This window comes from Hetaerina americana, unplaced genomic scaffold, assembly GCF_022747635.1.
Source record: "Hetaerina americana unplaced genomic scaffold, ioHetAmer1.1.p SCAF_33, whole genome shotgun sequence".
NCBI classification, from domain to species: Eukaryota; Metazoa; Arthropoda; class Insecta; order Odonata; family Calopterygidae; genus Hetaerina; species Hetaerina americana.
The window spans coordinates 4713899-4732728 of NW_027286908.1; the positions used below are offsets into that span (position 1 = coordinate 4713899).

At 34.3% G+C, this 18830-nt stretch overlaps 1 protein-coding gene across 2 annotated transcripts; it reads right to left on the minus strand.

Annotated features, from left to right (window-relative positions):
* Positions 1-4903: 4903 nt before the first annotated feature.
* Positions 4904-18471, minus strand: Lrr47 (Leucine-rich repeat 47). Of its 2 annotated transcripts, none has more exons than XM_071589128.1 (8): positions 18201-18268; positions 17959-18066; positions 17345-17559; positions 13744-13941; positions 13224-13307; positions 11855-11967; positions 11517-11726; positions 4904-6111 (listed from the first exon to the last, which is right to left on the minus strand). In XM_071589128.1, exons 2-8 carry the CDS (start codon positions 17963-17965, stop codon positions 5880-5882), a joined length of 1059 nt encoding a protein of 352 aa, XP_071445229.1. In that variant the 5' UTR covers positions 17966-18066; positions 18201-18268; the 3' UTR covers positions 4904-5879. The 2 variants fall into 2 exon arrangements, with proteins under 2 accessions (XP_071445229.1, XP_071445228.1); XM_071589127.1 differs by having other exon boundaries at positions 4905-6111; positions 17959-18112; positions 18201-18471.
* Between the last annotated feature and the right edge of the window lie 359 nt (positions 18472-18830).

An 18830-nucleotide genomic window follows, 5' to 3' on the forward strand; every position in this document is an offset into this window, starting at 1 on the left:
AAATAAAAAAAGTTGGGAATAGGAATCTATAAAACATGTGTCCACCCTGTCTACTCATATCCTAAGCCCTATTGCATTATTCTCTTTCATTCCCATCTGATTGATTGTAATCTTGTTGACTGAAATATTATTACTGAATTTTTTTTTGTCTTTTATTTGGGGTAATTGGTTCCAGGATTGCTCATATTTGTGTGATTCATAGCCACTATCAGGGCATAATAGTACGTTTGTGATCTCATGATATATGATAATATATTCATCTCATGGCAACATTTGAATGAGGAATAAGACAATTCAAAAAAGTACTAGAGCATGAAAACATTGAATGACTGAATACTTCAGTCACTGCAATATAGTATCATTGAGATATAACAGGAGTTTTTTCATTCTTGTTAATTAATTATGGTAGGTATAATTGTGTGGGTGGAGGTTATTATTTTCCAAGATTAGTACTGTTGTAACACTCATATGCATTTATGCATTGTGGGCAATAGCACTAATCCACCACTTACCCTTTCTTTCTCTTTCTTGCACGTCTTTCCAGTTTATCTGAATTAAACTGCCAATGGATCAAAATATAAAAGGATATGGGTTGCCTTTTTATTACTGAACTTCCCCATCTGTGAAAGACGCTGGAAGTGTCACCTCCTTGAAATGTAATTTTGAGAAATTCTTCGTGTGAAAATTGTGCAACTCTTTTATCAGCGAGTATCTCAATGATATTATATTTCAGTGACAATTGCAGATTTTATGCTTTGCATTTACATATTTACATGCATCTGTATTTTTTTACTCCTTCTTCTCATATATGCTGATGAATAAATATTATTATGAATTGAAATTAAATTTAAAACACTTCGCTTTTCCACATGAAAAACTTTGATTTACGACCTAGGTTTCGTTATGGTATGGCATTATCAGGTCCCTGATGATGATGTTATACCATTATGAAACCTAGGTCGTAAATAAGTGTTTTATGTGGAAAAGCGAAGTGTTTTAAATTTAATTTCAATATGAAGAATTTCCACCAAGTGACGCCAGACCTGTTTTATTATTATGAATGTAAAGGGCAGAAGCTTGGGAGAATGAAATTCAAAGGCTTGATAAGGGAAATGAGATTTTCCTGAAAGGAATCGGACAACTTTTAATGTATCTTGAAAATATTTGGAATGAGCGAAGAGGCACGTGTTGGAAGGGAATTCATAATTAAGTTGTCCATAAAGTGTATCAATGCGTGGTAATTTTCATATATTGATGAACAGAGAATACAAAACTTGAACATATAATGTGTTAATGATTTTATGGTACAAGGGATATTCTTGAGGAATTCAGAATAATATTGGAGGATGAGGACCATTGCCACTCAACCAATCTTGTCACAATCTGGAGGTCATTTGAGCTCGCCATATTCAATGCAATGCTGATAAAAAATTAATCATGATTTTGGATACTTTGTATTAAATTGGAAGAAACTTTGCTGAAATAACCATTCAATTGTTTCTTGTCATTCAGAAAAGACCATGCATCACCTTTCCTCAAGGGTAAACAGTTTTAATGTTTAGATTCTTAAGATATCACCTATGTATTCAACATTCATACAGTATTTCTTATACCACATTTATATATCCAAGGTTATCATCATTAAAATGTTATACAGATGTTCAAAACACTATATAAGAATTCAAAAGTAATATTCATTGAATGTTAAATTAATATTTTGTGTTGATTATTGTTTTAGGACGAGTTAAAAATCTTCTAATGTCATATCCACCTATGAACATTTTGAATGTTTGTAAAGTTTTTTAATCCCAGAATTCATTTAATGGAAGATATTGTTGAAAAAGAAATGTCATTATTTATTACATGATGAATTACATTTCGAGTTAGTTCACATGTCATTTGTTGAGACAGTTTCAACCTTCCATTGTTGACCATCCCATTGTTTTGATGGCTAAGTCTTCCATCGCTGAGATAATATTTCAGGTGTCCACTCAGCAGATTAGTAAGATTGTGCTGCTGATCTCTTCACAGTGAGCCCATAGAATTTCAGGCCAAACTTCCTTATTATAATCAGTGTGATTTTCTTGTATTTGGTGACTTTTCCATTTGGAATGTCCAATTAAAGTGTTGAGGAAAGAGGAAGAGTTCCTCTTTTTCCTCAAACCTTTTTTGATAGAGGGGGCATAGAATTTTCATTGTAGACTTGATTAATATGTACCGATAGGATTTCCTATGGATGCTAAAATCAAATACTTTATCGGGAAATGGGCTAACGAGTGAGACAAGTGCCTATTAAGAGTTCGGTTCAGAGCTGGAAACCAAAAACTGCTGAAAACTCATCTCCAAGTTCCTACATTCCTCACAAATTCTGTCAATATTTTTAAGATTGGCACTGTAATTTTTTTTCCTCTAGTTTCTGATTATATACTACTGTACGGCCAGGGAATCCCTTGCACAGGCCTTTTTGACGCTAATAATCAAGCTCTAAAAATAAATGCTTGAGCACTCTATGCTATTTACAAATCTAGTAATGTTATAATTTTCATAAAGCAAAATGTTTTGACTCCCACGTAGATATTTATAATTCAGATGAGTGCATTTTTAGTAGACAAGCCTGTTTCATATCTAAATTCTATTAAGTGTGTGAACGAATTGTGTTCCAATCAAATGAATTTGCAAAAGATGTTTTGTAAATGGCACCACTACGATTGCAGATGAAATTTTGTAAAACCTAGGATATTGTTTCTATCATTTCACAGTTTTAAATGAATGAACAAGAGACGTGAATTAATGGTAGAGTTGGCGTAAGCAATTGAAAATGGTTGATGACTAGTTTGGATATTAATGGACCACAGACAGACATAATTGCAGCAACATTCTAGTTGCTTAAGCCATGCATGGAATCTCACACGTGTAAGTCATGGGATTAAGTTTTTACTGTTCTTAATTTTAAAATTATTGAGTGAATGAATCATAACGTGGATCCATAACCAATAGTTTCATGACCAACTGTTGAGTATTTTATTACTTGGTGACATCTCAACTCATCCTGTGTAATTATCATGTAACCTGTGACATTAAATTTGATGCACTTACTGTCTCTATATCTGAACACCATATGCTGTTCTCCCATTGTCATTAACTGCGAATAACCAATTGGCCTAATAAAAACTTAGTTGCAATTTTCCACAATTAAATTTAATTGTGGAAAATTGCAACACAACATCACGCCTGACTCTTCACTTTTCGAATCAATTGGCCATTAAGGTCATTCAATTTCTCAGAATTCACAAGTTAATTCTCTCGTCTCGATCAGAGATTGTGGGGTGTGAACACTTTTCTTGTATTGCATCAAATTAATGTTTTTCGACCCTTTCAAAAAACCATACTTACATAATCATTGTATGCATGTTAATGTAGATATATGTGATCAAGTTTATGTTAACTGTTCACTACTGCTTGATGTGACAGTTGAAGCTTGTGCATTGAATTGACTTAGTGATGTGAGCTTTGTGTACTATTTGGGATGTACTATATATTATAAATTCTTTTATTAATCTGAATATTGATGACATTCTAGGTAAGAGGAATATGCCATATTTTAATTCATATGAAAAACTATTTTTCTAATAAAATGGTTCAAAAATCAACTCACAAGTCCTAAACGCTGTCAATTACAATAATATAAAATATGTAACCGATTTTGAAGCATGCTCATACGGTAGTTAGTTTCTAAAATACATTGCCTAGAGGTTGAACCAATCCAGAAAGGTATTAAGAAAAATAATAGGTCCATTTTACAGTAATCGAAGACATTGGTTTCTTTATTATCAATAGGTAGGTTGCTTGTGGCCAGAGAGCAGAAACAACACTTAAGGCCAGATTTATACTGTCTCATTAGAGCCAATCATTAGTTAGACTGAATGTTAACTTAATATGGAGATAGCCGACAAATCTGATTTCATAAGCAAATAAGATTTCTCTCAATAGTGACTCAATGTTGTAACCAAAGGAACATCATCTGTAAGTTATTTAGCTGTTTAATGATTGGTTTTGAGCTTAACAAGCTAAACTAAGCTGCTTAACTAAAATGGTCCAAGTTGTAGATACGTTTGGAGAAGAATTGTCTTGGGCAAAGAGGCTTTCACAAGTAGGAGATAATTGATCTCAGGGATGTTGAGTAAGGGTGTTAAGAAAAGGCTTGTCAAAACTTTGATGTAGAGCATAGTTAAATACAGCGCAGAAACATGGTAACAGAAGCAGGATGGCAGGCATAGAACAGAGGCTTTTAAAATGTGGGTGTGTACAAGGATGGAAAAGGTGAAGTGGACAGAAAGGAAAGCAAAACAGGAAGTGCTTAGGTATGGTGGGGGAAGAGAGGGGATTGCTGGGAAAAATCCAAAGGAGACATGAAAAATGGATGAAAAGCATATGGATTGGCATTTTGAGCCATGGAAGTGATATGCAAGCAAGGAAGGGGCAGGAATAGGTGCTGGACAGAAATAAGGGAGGAAAGAAGTATTAGGAGATGAAAGTAACTTTGTTGTAGAGTATGATGCTGGGTTCATTTGTAGGAGAGAAAAGAGATTGTTTATCTAATTGTTGTGGTGTTGTTCGTCCGTTGTTGTGGTGTTGTTCGTCCGTTGTTGTGGTGTGTGGTGTTGTCCGTCAATAGTTGTGTCCATCTAATAACTATCCTAACTGGTAGATTACCAATAAAGATTGCTTATAAATGAACCTACTCTACTATGGGTTGAAGTTCGAGTTTAATGTTAAGGACTTCTGGACATCTGGTAAATGATTTTCATGCACTATATAAATTTAGGCAACTGAATGATGGGAATTTTAATATTTATTAGCCATTACATCCATAATGAGCTACATTTTACCATCAGCTGGTCATTATTCATACATACATGTAACTTAAGCAATTATTTGAGTATCTAGAGAAAAAAAACAACTATCAACATATTCACAACAGACATACACAAGTGAAATTTTTGAAAGTTTCAATAGCATCCTATTTTAATCAATAACAAATAAACTTCAGTAGTTTATTCGTTAGAAATTTTATGAAAAGCATCACATTACAAAAAACTTTTAAATTTAAGTGACTGCATGCTTAACTATATTTATGGGCAACATTGTAAAAATAGGAAGATCACTTATTAGTGAAATCACTTTTTCTTACTTCAAAGATCAGGCAAATAGAAAAATACTCGTATTTTATTCAATCGATGTACTAAATGGGGATGTGATGACCACGAGAGGCTGAAAAAATATCCAAACAATAACTTTGTAAAACATACATCATTTATATAAATAAATAAAATAAAGATATATATATATTTTATATTTGGTTACATAATACTCAGTAGCATTAATTAATGACACCGTAGCAAGAGACGAAAACAGAACAATGTACTTCATTCTTATGAGTTACATATGTACATATTTTTCACACTCATCTGACTTGAAATTAAACCCACACAGTCCTATTGCACACACTGAAAACTCCTCAGTGCAAAACCAACCGTCAACATTGAGCAGAGACGTCACAAAATTAAAAAAATTTAACCGCACCAAAATTTGTGAAACAATCAGTGAAAGGTGTGAATCACAATTTCCATAAAATATAATCTAAATAAAAGATTCATCTTAATATCCAAGGCTAAGAAATTTTTCCTGCTGCTCTACTTCCATTTATCACTCCCAAGCATTGAATGAATGACAATTATGAGTGGGGAAAAAACAAGCTCACACTTCTTCTCTGGACTCATTCCTTCTCCAACTTCACAGATTAATGAAAAATGCACATCCACATCTTAAAGGAGAGAAAAAAATATTCTTCACAACTAATTTTGTGTCATGCACACACATTACGAAGCATTCCTCATTGACTCCAAGCACCTGAGAGAGCATAAGTACGCCAGCATCAATGGTTTTTGGGACACTGATGTCCTCACCACAGATATTGCAATGTTCCTGGGTTCGACTGAAATGAGCATTTTCAATTTGGACTCAAAGCATGGACCTCCGCAGACGCAGAAGTCAGCATGGGAGAGGTAAGACACTAACTGGTAGGGGATATCACTCGCTGTTGGCTGCAGGCTGAAAGAAAAAAATTGAGAGTTAGATGTTGCAGACCATTTTATTACTTCATGTGGGATATCATTTTTCAACACCACTGCAAGTTCTGCGAAAGTTGGAACGGTCTTCATTGATTTTAATTTCATCACTACCTCATTAACGGAAAAGGGAATGTTATGAAGAAGGTGTAGGAAACAGGGCCAAGCAAAGTGACAGCATTTCTTAATTGAGAGCACATCAATATTTCTTTCCTGTCAACCAAGTGGATATGGATTCATGGACCAATATATTCGAGGTTCAATAAAATTGGTTAGGAATCTGCCTAATCATTTTAAAAATTAGAAGCGAATTTCACTCCATCCTAAAAAGAAAGACTTTTACTTTTCCACTGATTTTATTATGTGGTACAATGTGTTTCACAGACTTGCGGCATCATCAGGTACCTGATTATGCCGCAAGTCGGTGAAATGCATTGTACCATATAATAAAATCTGTGGAAAAGTACAAGTCTTTCTTTTTAGTATGGATATTAAATACTTCCACGAAGTGAAGCCTGAACCAATAGAATATATTATTAGCAAATTTCACTATTCAAGAGGAATCTATTTGCATAATAATGATACATTTTATTTGCGTTTAGATCATATTACAAAATTACCTGATGGATGGTGTATATAAGTAATATTAGGCACGTCAAAAAGGAGTAAAATGCATACAGGCTCAATCGTGAGACAAAATATGGTGCTAACAATTACAATAAATGTAGTACCAACACACATGCACATTATATGTAACAAACACAATAATCCATTCAAAATCACGGAGCATTTATATAAATTAGACAGAGCATGGCTATAAACAATAAGTATGGACTCAATGATCAGGAATATATTAGAGATATTCGTCAACCAAGTATAACATGTCACATAGTATAACCATAAACACAGTAATCAACCCAAAGGTTGGTTTGGTAGGTGATGGTAGAGTTCAAACAGTACTTAGCCCTATACGGCGCGTGAAAATTCACACATCAGGGCAGGTGGGCCAGTTACTTTCCCTGTATCGGTTATGGTTTCCCAGAAAGATCTGGTACCCGAAAAATCACATTAGCTTGGGTGGAGCTGCAGGTGCCCAGAGTGCCTTGCCTGGGAATCAAACCCGGGACCCTCCAGTCAGTAGTCCAACGCTCTACCCACTGGACTACCGCGACCCATAGTCACATAGTATATTTATTCTTAATTTTTTTAAATTTTTATTTTAAATTTTTTAATTGAGTGGTTCCCTTAGTATCCTTTATTCTTTTATGTAAGATGCCCTTTCCTTGGGCCCTAACTTTAACGCTTTCGTTACAATATTGCTATAATGGATGCTGTGCCTTCTGCCAATGTAATGATGATGATGGTCAGAGTTAAGGGATTAGTTGCTGATATTTTCATGCACGAGTGTGGCGGAAACTTTAATTCCTGGAATATATGCCTCGATGGTGCATTATGATGTTTCCCAGTGATTATTATGATGGTTTTCTTTTGAATTTTAAATATGGTCAGAGAAATGGCAGCTGAGCTCCAAAATTTTACACTATATGTTATATTTCAATACATTTACCCAGAGTATAAAATAAGTAGTGGGGTTTTACTTATAGTCTCATGCAGGACTCTTAATAAATAGCAAGTGGAACTGAGCTTATGCTGAAGGGTTTTTACATTTGAATCCCAAGAAATATTTGCAGACAAAGAAATACCAAAACATTTACACTCTGTCACTTGCTCAATTGTAGCTGGAGGAAAACATGGCCAGTAGAACAGGGGAGAGGGCTGTAACAGTCCCGTGGATTGCATGTGGCAGAGTGACTGAATATTGTGTACAAAATAATGAAATGGTCAAAGTAGTTGGTACAAAAGAAGAAGAATTATGTTAGTTACAGAAGCTTTCACAAGGAGAGAATTTATGACATGAACGCTAAAGCAAGGGTGCTAAGGAAAGGCCTGTTTAAACTTAGATATGTAGTGTGGTTATGTATGGCACGGAAACATGGTCATTGAAACAAAATGATTGGAGACTTTTGAAATGTAAGTGTGGAGAATGATGGAGAAGGTGAAGTGGACAGAAGGTGAAGTGGACAGAAAGTAAAGCAAATCAGGAAGTGCTAGGCATGGTGGGTGAGGAGAGAGGGGATTGCTGGGAGAAATCACAAGGAGACTGCAAAAATGGATGAAAACCATAATGATTGGCATTGGGATGTTGAAGACTGTGAAAGAGGGGATAATGTTGGGAACATGAGGAAGGGGCAGGAATAGGATACGGATATTGGATGGAATGAAGGGAGGAAGGAAGCATACAGAGATGAAGGGGGGTTTTCTGCAGTGTAGGATGTTGGGTTGGGTTTTGTTTGTAGAGGTAAGATATTTATTTGGTAGTTGTGTCCCTCCACAAACTAACTTAACCAGCAGATTACCTATAATAATTATAATAAATTGACTAGGGCATCACTTAAGTGGAATTTAGCACTATTCATAGTTGACAATGAAAAATATTTTACAGTTCAGCACGATTTCATAGCAAGCAATAGTTTTAACATATATACAGAGCCATTTTCAGGGTTAAAACATTTTTGATGAAACTGCATTAAGTATTTCATTTTTCCCTATGGAGAATTTAGCAATACCAACTTCATAATGAAAGCCTTAAATACCTGCAGTCAATAAACTTTTCTTTTTAATTTAAATAAGGTTTAAACAATTGTGCATAAATTCCAAATCCAATTCATTTATTAACATCCAGAGACCATACACACAAAATATAATAGAAAGAAATAAATGCAAAATGCCAACATAAAACACAAAAGTTAATAAGACAATGTAGATAGTTTAAATTTTCTGGTGGTTCACCAAGAATATATCTCCAATCTAGTAATAATGCTTTATCAACATGAAATTTTTCAATTTGCTCTTAACTATACAGATATATTTTGAGGATTGTTAGGGAGTTAAATATTTATTTTAGTTCCCACTGTTGAAGTGCTTTTGCAAGAGATCTTTGTCCTTTAGGGAATGACATGTACACATATAGAGAATTTCTGAACTTCTTAGATTGCCTGTGCCATTGGAAACCAAAATTGAATCTAGTAGTGAGAGGATCAGAACTAATATTTTATTTGAGAGGCCAAGTCTGCCAATATTATGTTGATTCTTCATTGTTTCCCCGGCGCCAGAATTCAAATAAGAGATCACCATCTCTTTTAAATACTTCTCTCTTTCTTGACCAATGGGGATCCCCCCCACTCCAGTTGTATCAATAATGATACCAACACACACACTCATTATAACCTATTTAGAAAACTCAAAAAATCCTCTGAATAACTTAGAGGATTTTCTTTGGACATTATCTTAATGCCAACAAACTAATTTCTCATCCAACTATTCCTCCAATGTTTTCTGGATAATCTCCATTTCATTGCTGTCAAAATGAAATAGCATATGTCAGCTGAGTTTGTATTAGTTTCACAAATATCCCTTACAGTAAAGTTTCCCTAAGGTGGAACTGTATTTTTCTAACCTAGTTGCTCCAGTCAAGGTGAGACATGTGAGTAGTTAAGTGGAAAGTATTTGATTTGTATTACTTGGCTTGATTCAATTTATTCTTTACATGATGCCATCTTTCTGACTGCCTCTATGAAGTTCCATTCTCCCCTTGATAGCAGCCCAACAAGCCACCACAAGGACACATGAAATGGGGTACTCTGACATCATCCACAAAAATATAAAGAACTAAGAGTAAGGGTTTCCCTATCTTTGTTTTTTGTTTTCTTAACATATGTACAAGGAGAGAACAAATTCTCGCATCTATCTGCTAAATATATTCTCTCCAATTTTTTCCTTATCATTCCAACTGTCAATGTAGTTCAGGATTGCTCGTAATGATGTTAATAAAACTATCACACAAGCATTACCTTGCAAAGAAAGTGCTATCAATTAATTATGCATTATGTAGAATAAATAAGAAGTAGAACTGACCAAGGAAAGGGAGCATCGGCAGGGCAATAAGGAAGAGATTTGCCAAGTAATTGGACATGGCACATCATTCAGTATGGATGTGAACCATGGGACCATTTGGAAGAGAGACATAAAGCACTTTTCAGGTGAGGTCATTGTGAAGGCTGGATTAGATGAATTGAGGAGGATAGGTATGAATTCGGGAGGAATGATTTATACTGAAAAGCATGAGACAAAGAGGGGATGGCACATCATGAGGATCTACCTTTTTTTGTAGAAACTTCCAGTGAGCCCCAGGCAGGTTTCTTTGGCATGTATTTTCTTTAATACCTTTATCAATATTTTTTAACAGGAGTTTCAAATATGCAGAGAATATATATTGAATTTGGGGTCAAACAAGAAGATTACCTGTACAGAGAGAATTTCTTTAATTTCACAGATTATCATGAATGTTTCATTTACATCAACTATGAATGCCACTATTGTCAGGAAAGTTATTAAAATCACATTATGACATGGAGATATTAAACTGCAAAACTAACTGTAACTAGTTAAACTGAAGGCTAGTTTGATTGACCGGAGCTCATCATATACTAAGCTCTGAATGCCACGTAGAATTCAGTAATGTATTGGTTAATAAGGGGGATTTTTTGGGGGGAGTTTTTTCTCTGGAAGATATGTTGGTAACAGAAAAATCACAAAAATGCTTTAGCTACTAGGGAGATAATTCCACTAAATAAAGCCTGAAACGGTTTCCTCTGTTAACGTTCTAGATGTTGGGCTGGACATTTTCCATTTCTTTTCCAGGATAATTTGGCATCAACCCAATGAGGGATTCAATGAACATATTGACAGATTTAAAAAAGAGAACTCGGGAGAGAGACATCTTTTTCACTTTCCCCATCCATCTTTCCTCTTTCCCAAGCTGTATTCACCCCGGGAAACACATCTGGGTCTACCTAAGCCATTATATGACAAGGAGAGAGAGAGAGAGAAACTTAGGTAAGTGAGAGGCTGGGAGATTGTTTTTGGTTGTCTTCTGTTTAATTTCACAGTAAGGGATACGGATACATGGACTACAAGATCCACTAAAGATGGAAGTGAACCACCTGAAGCTATCAAGAAAAGATATCGAATAACTTCATTCCATTTTGGACAAATCAACCAACTAACTGTTCAAATGACGCCCCTCGTCTAATCATACCAATCTGGACACTAGAGGAAACCCACAGGCATATATATACATTTGGACCCCCCATAAAGGAAGGGCCAGACATACAAATAGGTCCCCATTACAGTATGCAGAGATTTTAACATCTCATTAGTACCTTCATTAAAGATTTTATCTACAGCTTACTTAGAATAGCTACCTTTTAAGCATTATGCCCTCAACACTGGCTGCCATTCAGAGGAAGAGATGAAACGTGAACTTACCCCACTGAGACGACTTTTCGAGCAGCCCATTCCCTAAGAGTCGGCACACCAAGAGCCGCTGAAGGAGACATACCATCGGGCCACAGGTACCTTGGAGTGTGAACGAGAATCTCCATTGGAGGGTTGTTTGATAAGTCTATGGCTTCCAACTGAATTTTTTTGAGACTGCCTGGCAAGCATATCAAATAATTGTTTGAAACAGAGAGGAGTCTGCAGAAAAATGAGAGAGATGACCTCAGGGATGTGAACAAAAAAATTATGAAAGAACAGACACCAAACATTTGAGAATTCATACATTCAATACATCCTCCTCCCATAATTTCTTTCTTTCAATTTACCTGAGATTGAACATTGTACCCAGGCCAGAGGGCAACAGTGGCAGTGCATTATAATCCAGCTTCAAGTTCAACAAAGCTTTTAATTTGCAGATAACATCAGGTACTTCCTTCAGCTGGAAAATAAAGGAAAAACTTTGTAAACACTCATGGAAATACACAAACGACATACTAAGGAAAACCCATTCATTTCTTAAGTCTTGTCATTAAGAAATTCAGAGGTAGCCAAAAATTTGAGGATGCAGACCTCTTGGAAAGATGTTTTCCTCACTTCTCATTAGAAACTGAAGGACCATGACAGCTCTTTGTTCTTTAGTTTTTTTAGTGTTCTTTTGTAGATTAGTTCTTTGATGAGCATTGCTTGGTTTTGGGAATATCTGACATTTGTATCTCATTTAAAGATGGAATTAAGTATTTCTCTTTGGCTGACATTTCCTCAAGGATGGTAGAGTAATTATGAGAATCAAATTACATTATTTTGTCAATGCAAGCTATTTAGCAGGTTTTAATGGAGCAAAGAAAATCCACATTAAGTTTTAGAAAACACGTCACAGATGTACTTGCTTGATCATAATCAGAGTCTAAAAAAATCATCTTATGATAATATTGTTTAACACATATACAAAGAATTAACAGCAATACTGATTATGTTTCTGTGATCTCCAAATTAGAGGATAGACACACTGAGGGAGAGTTGAGGGTGGAAGGCTGATGCGCTAAGCAGAGGGAGAGTGGGAAAAAGCCTAACTATTTAATCATCTGGCAACTGAAACAAATATTTCGGTTCCAAAATATTTTTCTACATTTGGAACTCAGCTAATTTATACACCACTCTGTTCAGGGAATTTATAGCAAAAAAACCTCATTAAAAGTTAGGATTTATGAGTAACAAACTATATTCCACTTCTGTCTTTGCAAAGAGAAATAAAAAAATGTTGAGAACAAGTACTAATACATATTTCCCAAAGTTATTTGGAAGGTCACACATCTGTTTTCTTAAAAAACCAAACCATAAAAATGATTTGTTTAACATTGTGGTTTTTAAAAGAACTATTCTTTCAAATTAAAAAGTTTTTTTTACTAAGACCATCAGTGTTGTCCACTGAACCCATGTCCAACATACTCTAATATTAATAACACGAATACTAGCGCGGGAAGTCCAAATATTTAAAATTCCACTGGATGAAACTCTCTGCAGAGATGCATAGGTGGACATGTAGAAGTAAAAATATTCCGCAGGTAAACACCTTGAATGCTTAACCACCATTAAATCATATCAATCAATGTAGAAATTATGGATTTAACATTTCATATCTTCTTGTAATGAGATTTTTACATGCAATGCTTGGACTATTAATGAGCGATACTTCACCTCATTGTATGAGAGATCCAAAAATGTCAGTGTGGTAATGAGGTTGCCCCCAATCCACGCCCATTTTTCATATTCTGTTGGACTCTGAAACAAGAATATACATGAGAAGAAACATTTTCGTTGCCTCCAGTTTCAAAAAGGAAAATACATATATATGTATATATATATATAAACATATATATATATATATATATATATATATATATACACATATGTTTATATACATATATCAAAAAATATTTGTATGTGTATATATATATACATACACACACACATATTACATAATAGACACGATATATATATATATATATATATATATATATATATATATATATATATATATATATACACACACACACACATAAATATGCAACACCAAAAAACATAAACATTGATCCACTTTCACCTCTCACTTTTTCCAAAGTTACTTAAAAATCCATGCTTGATAATGAATTTTTTCATCTAGTTATTAGCACAATTACAGAAAAGAGGAATTCAAAACAATAAAAATCATAATTACTGAATGCTGCGATGTCGATGAAACTCCATTCGCACAGTCTCCAAAAGAATTGTGGGCCAATCTTAGCTCTCGCAAGTTGCGTAGGAGATTCAATTCCTTGGGTAGAGAGCTCAAGCGATTACCAGTAAGATCAAGTATCCTCAGCAAAGGGAGTCTCGTTACTTGCCGATCAAGACATGTTAGCTGCAGTCGATTGATCTGTAAGATCCAAATTGATGGCTTGTTTTAACAGCAGTCAGTTCATCCAAAGGACTAAAAATAACCCATGATAACAACACTTTCATAAATTACAGGCAGTGTACTCATGCGATAATTTTTGGGCAGTTTCCAAAGAATGTCAATGTATTGCAGAATTGAAGTCAAGCACATGAATAAACTATAAGGATTCAGGCTTCAATTTGTGATAGTTTTATATGTATCCACTTCTGAAGAACATGAACAAACAAGGCACCATAACAGTCCATTTTACAAAGATTATTATCATTCCAAAAACTTTTTAATAATACCTACACAAAACTAAATTCAGTCCCAGACTTTAATTTGTATTTCACATTCAGGAAAAAAGAACATACAAATAAATCAACCAATTATTTACCTTTTGATCTAAAATCCAAGCAGATACCCTAAATGTTCAAATGTCATGAGATCCTTTCTTGAAGCTTAAAGTCAATCTACAGGTCCTCCTTGATTTGCGCAAATTCTACTGATGGTAATAAATTACCCAGTACTTGTCACTTGTCTACATTACATGGTGCGTGAATTTGAAATCTTTGCATTGCATTTAAGAGGACTTGACCACCAAGTTGTAGCTTTTAAGAAATGAGATGGTTCAAAAATATGTTAACAAAACCAAACAAGTGAATAATCTTATAAACTGAAAAATCACAGTTTCACTTGATGCAAGACCGTGCATTGCCGTTATAACAATTGATTTAAAAAAAACTTCAATTACTTTCAATGTGTACTTTTTAATACCATTTCTTTCTTCAGCTCCTTACTAATTACTCCCTTCCTTTACGTGCTTGAATATTTCAATTCCCTTCCTTTATTCCATTCTTACCAAATGACTTCTCACTCTTCAACAGACCCCTTTCCTTTTCACTCAGTCAAAGTCATCCACCACTGTGAAGCAGTAAAACTACAAGATATTCTTAGTTACAGCATAATTACAAGAGGAAAAAACCCAACTACAATTGAAAAACTTGGCCACAAGCAATTAGTACATCATGCCATCAGTTTTATTGCTTCCTTGATTCAATCCCCACTGACTGTACAAACTGACATCTTCAAGTCTACATATTTATTCTTTCTGCCATTTTTTGTTTCATGTTCCTCACAATATCCCTGATAAGATTAACCCTTCTTATATTCAGAGTTTTAATTGATTTTTTAAAATTCTTCTAATCTTCGTAAATAATTCAATCTGTTAACTAGATCTCTGTAATTTTCCCATAACACCACACTTCCGATGCTGTTAATGCCTGTGACTCACTAGCACACGAAACTTAAGATTTATCGCTCATTTGTTGTGGATAATAGAATATAATAGGCAATGTTGAATATCCTTGACTTTCTTAATTTCTGATTGCTTTGTCCAGATTTAATTACATTGCCTGGTCTTAATATAAGTTGTTGAATACACTTCCACAATTTTAAGAGACTCTTCGGTAGCTAAGGATAAGAAGCATTTCATCCCAATCATCATCAAATGCTCTTCCTGGAGACAGAAATGCTATACATAGAACTTTTTCATTCTTTTAACCATAAGTAACATAGGCTTACAATACACTCCTAATATTCCTAAATCGACAAAATAGTTTGCTCCAGGAAAACAAAACTAAGTTTGTCTAATGATAAACAAAAATGCTACAGAAAGTGGAAACATCTCTGCAAATGTGGAACAAGATTCCAAAATCTTTATAACATTTTCAGAAATATATTTTCAATAATCCAAACATGTAAATTCTGTTCTATAAGTGTGTCCATATTGGACTTCCCAACTTCTGAGAACATTAAAAATACCTGATTGATACCTTGTCAAAACAGAAGAAAAATTGTTATTTTGAAAATGAAATGAAAGAGCTATTATAAAAAATTACAAAATTTATTATATCTGAACTCGAAAATAGTTTGAAAAATTCTTTTGATTCATACCATCATCATTAAGCTCCTCACATATTTACAATGGAAAGTAAGTATGGCACCATGGATAGTAAAAATAAAGTTCAACAAATATCATTAGATAATTTTAAACTATTAAAATTAATAGCACGTCTACGTGAAATTTTAAAGGGGTAATAACAATGCAGCGATTTCCTCTGTTAAAAAACTTAACTTGACTTTGATATTTAAAATTCTAAGTTGTACTAATTAAGCTGGGTATAAAGTTTTTATATAGGAACATTATTTATTGAGAAAAATCATTAAAAATAATGACCTGGTAGACATTTTGTGAAAAGATCACAATTTTAACCAATGACAAAATGGTAATTGATGAGGAGGGCACCAGCATTAGAATATATATTCAGATTCACAAGGAAAAAAAGGTGGAAGGATAATCTTTTAAAAGGAAAATCAATTGTCACCCATTCTTTTCTTGAAAAAATATTTCTTGCCATAAAATAATATTTTGGAACTAAAGCAGATGGGCACATGACCTTATTTTCCAAGATTACTCATATCCTAATTATTTATATTATATTACTTAAGTTATTTAAAAGTTTTAAGATTGTTTGATTGATGAGTGGAATACTTTTATTTTAGGGAGAAAGTCAACCTTGGTTGGAAATTCATGGAAATGGAAGAAGTTTGATTGGCTACAAAATGAATTCAAACACAGTCAGATGAGTAAAATTTCATTAAGTGACTTCACACAATGGTGGAATAAAAGATGTCAAGTTTCATTCAATCAGATACCCAAAATGGCAGGCTATCAAAAATTTCTTAGGGTCAAAATGACATTGAATCCACACTTGAATATTTGGGGTTTTAATGACAAAACTTAAAAATTTCTCGACAGATGTCTTTGTAAAACTTCCTAAAACATTTTATTTTAAAAGTAGCATAAAACATGCACTTTGCAAGGGACAGTGCAAATTCTTAATTGATAACTTTCATTAGTACTTCCTGCCTTGCCAAATCGAGCCTTACAGTTCATTTCAGCAAGATAACTGACTTAACTTAGCTCCATGGTCTGGGTGGTCAACATGTATGCACTGATATTTTCTCACCAACCATATCACTTGACTTTGTCCCGATTACCATGGTTAGTGGTATCAGAATAAGCAATAAGTGGAAAAATAAAGGCAAAGAAAAAGATGTTTCACCGACTCTACTGTTTGGCAATCACACAGTTGTTTATTCTGAAGCTTCTGGCAATTTATGACTGAAGAATAATTAGGGAATAAATGAAGCAGTTTTGGGCAAAATTGGTGCCTAACTTTGGAATTTAATCATTGGGCTTAGTTCTACCAACTGGCATGAGGAGGCATAAAAGATTACATTATCCATACATTATGGTACATAAAAACACAATTCCTTTGCTGCAAAAGATTGGCTGAAAATAATTACTTAGTGTTAATTTATACAGTATAAAACCCACCTGCAGCTCTTCTAGGGTTTTTGGGAATCCAACAATCGAGGGATAGTCTGAGCGTTTGGTGATTTTCATGGATCTTTTGATACTAGCCAACAGCTTGGAAGCAGGGGAAACAACACTGAGCTGTGGTTTGGACTTGCCCACTTCTCCAGAAGCACAATTATTCTCTTTGAGGCGTCCTGCCTCTGACTTAGATGAACCACCATTTTCTGGTTTGCCTGTTGAAAACAAAGTCCTTCTGATTAAATAACCCTAAGAACCACGTTACTTACGATATTTATTATTCCAGTCATGCAAAATCCATTAATGGGTGCATATATTATGAATAGGCTGGGTGAAAAATTTTAAAAACCCATGGTTCAGCCCTTCCCTTCGTTGATTCACCGGCAAAACCGCTCCAACCCAATTTTAAAAAGAATTATATTCTTAGGAAAATTATTGTATACAAATTATTAGGAAAACAAAACAAGGGTCAAATCCTACACCATATCATGCAATTTATCACTGTAAACACACACTAGATATTAACTTAAAACTTGTAGGCGACAAATACGTTTAATTAGCCTAGTTGCAGAATTAATTAACGAAACACTACTGGTTAAAAGAATGTATTATACCTTCCATAATATTTCGTAGAAGGCGCAGAAAACAGTTTAACTGAATAGGGTCGGCAGATCGAACACATAAGTCATGAGGTGGATTGCGTAGGCGAATAGTAGCTTTACCTTCCGACATAAAACGAGTGAACAAAGCTTCGACATTTCCAGAAGCCTGAAAGACAATCATTATGGGCACTATATGCATGAATAACGACAGCGTATCCAAAGAGTGTCTGCAAGATTGATTATTCATACTCTACCTTGTACTTATTTCCTGTTTTATTTTGAGCTGTTTGGTGTAACAGAAAAATATTTTCAGACTTGCTATTCAATTTCCCAATGCCTAAGGTTGATTTTACGGCACGCCTACTACCAATCATATTTTGAGACGGTAATAGGCGATTGCTGATTTCTACATCACAAATTATCTTCATTTTCAGAAATTGATTTGGTTGAAACCGACTGAATACATTCCCCTTATTGGGGACAAGTCACAAGGAATAAAATTTCGTCTCTTAGTTTGTTCACCCGAAGTCGCGGTATTATTTAGCTGCCATCTATAATATTTTACCAAGAATAACGCCGTGCGAATAGGGTGGCGCGAAAATAGAATTCAAAACGGTTGCCTACAAAAGTTTGACATCTTTTATGTATGTATTATTATTGGTCGGCTTTCATATTTATTCAAAGAATATATATATATATATATATATATATATATATATATATATATATATACATGTACATGTCTTATTTATAAGTCTGCTCTTTTTGTAATTTCTTTCTCTAGGGGTGATTCATCCCCTGCATATTTGTCAATCCTTCATAGATTTTCTTTTCCTCTGATTTACATTTCTATGTGGTTATTACTCATACTTTTGCCGTCATTT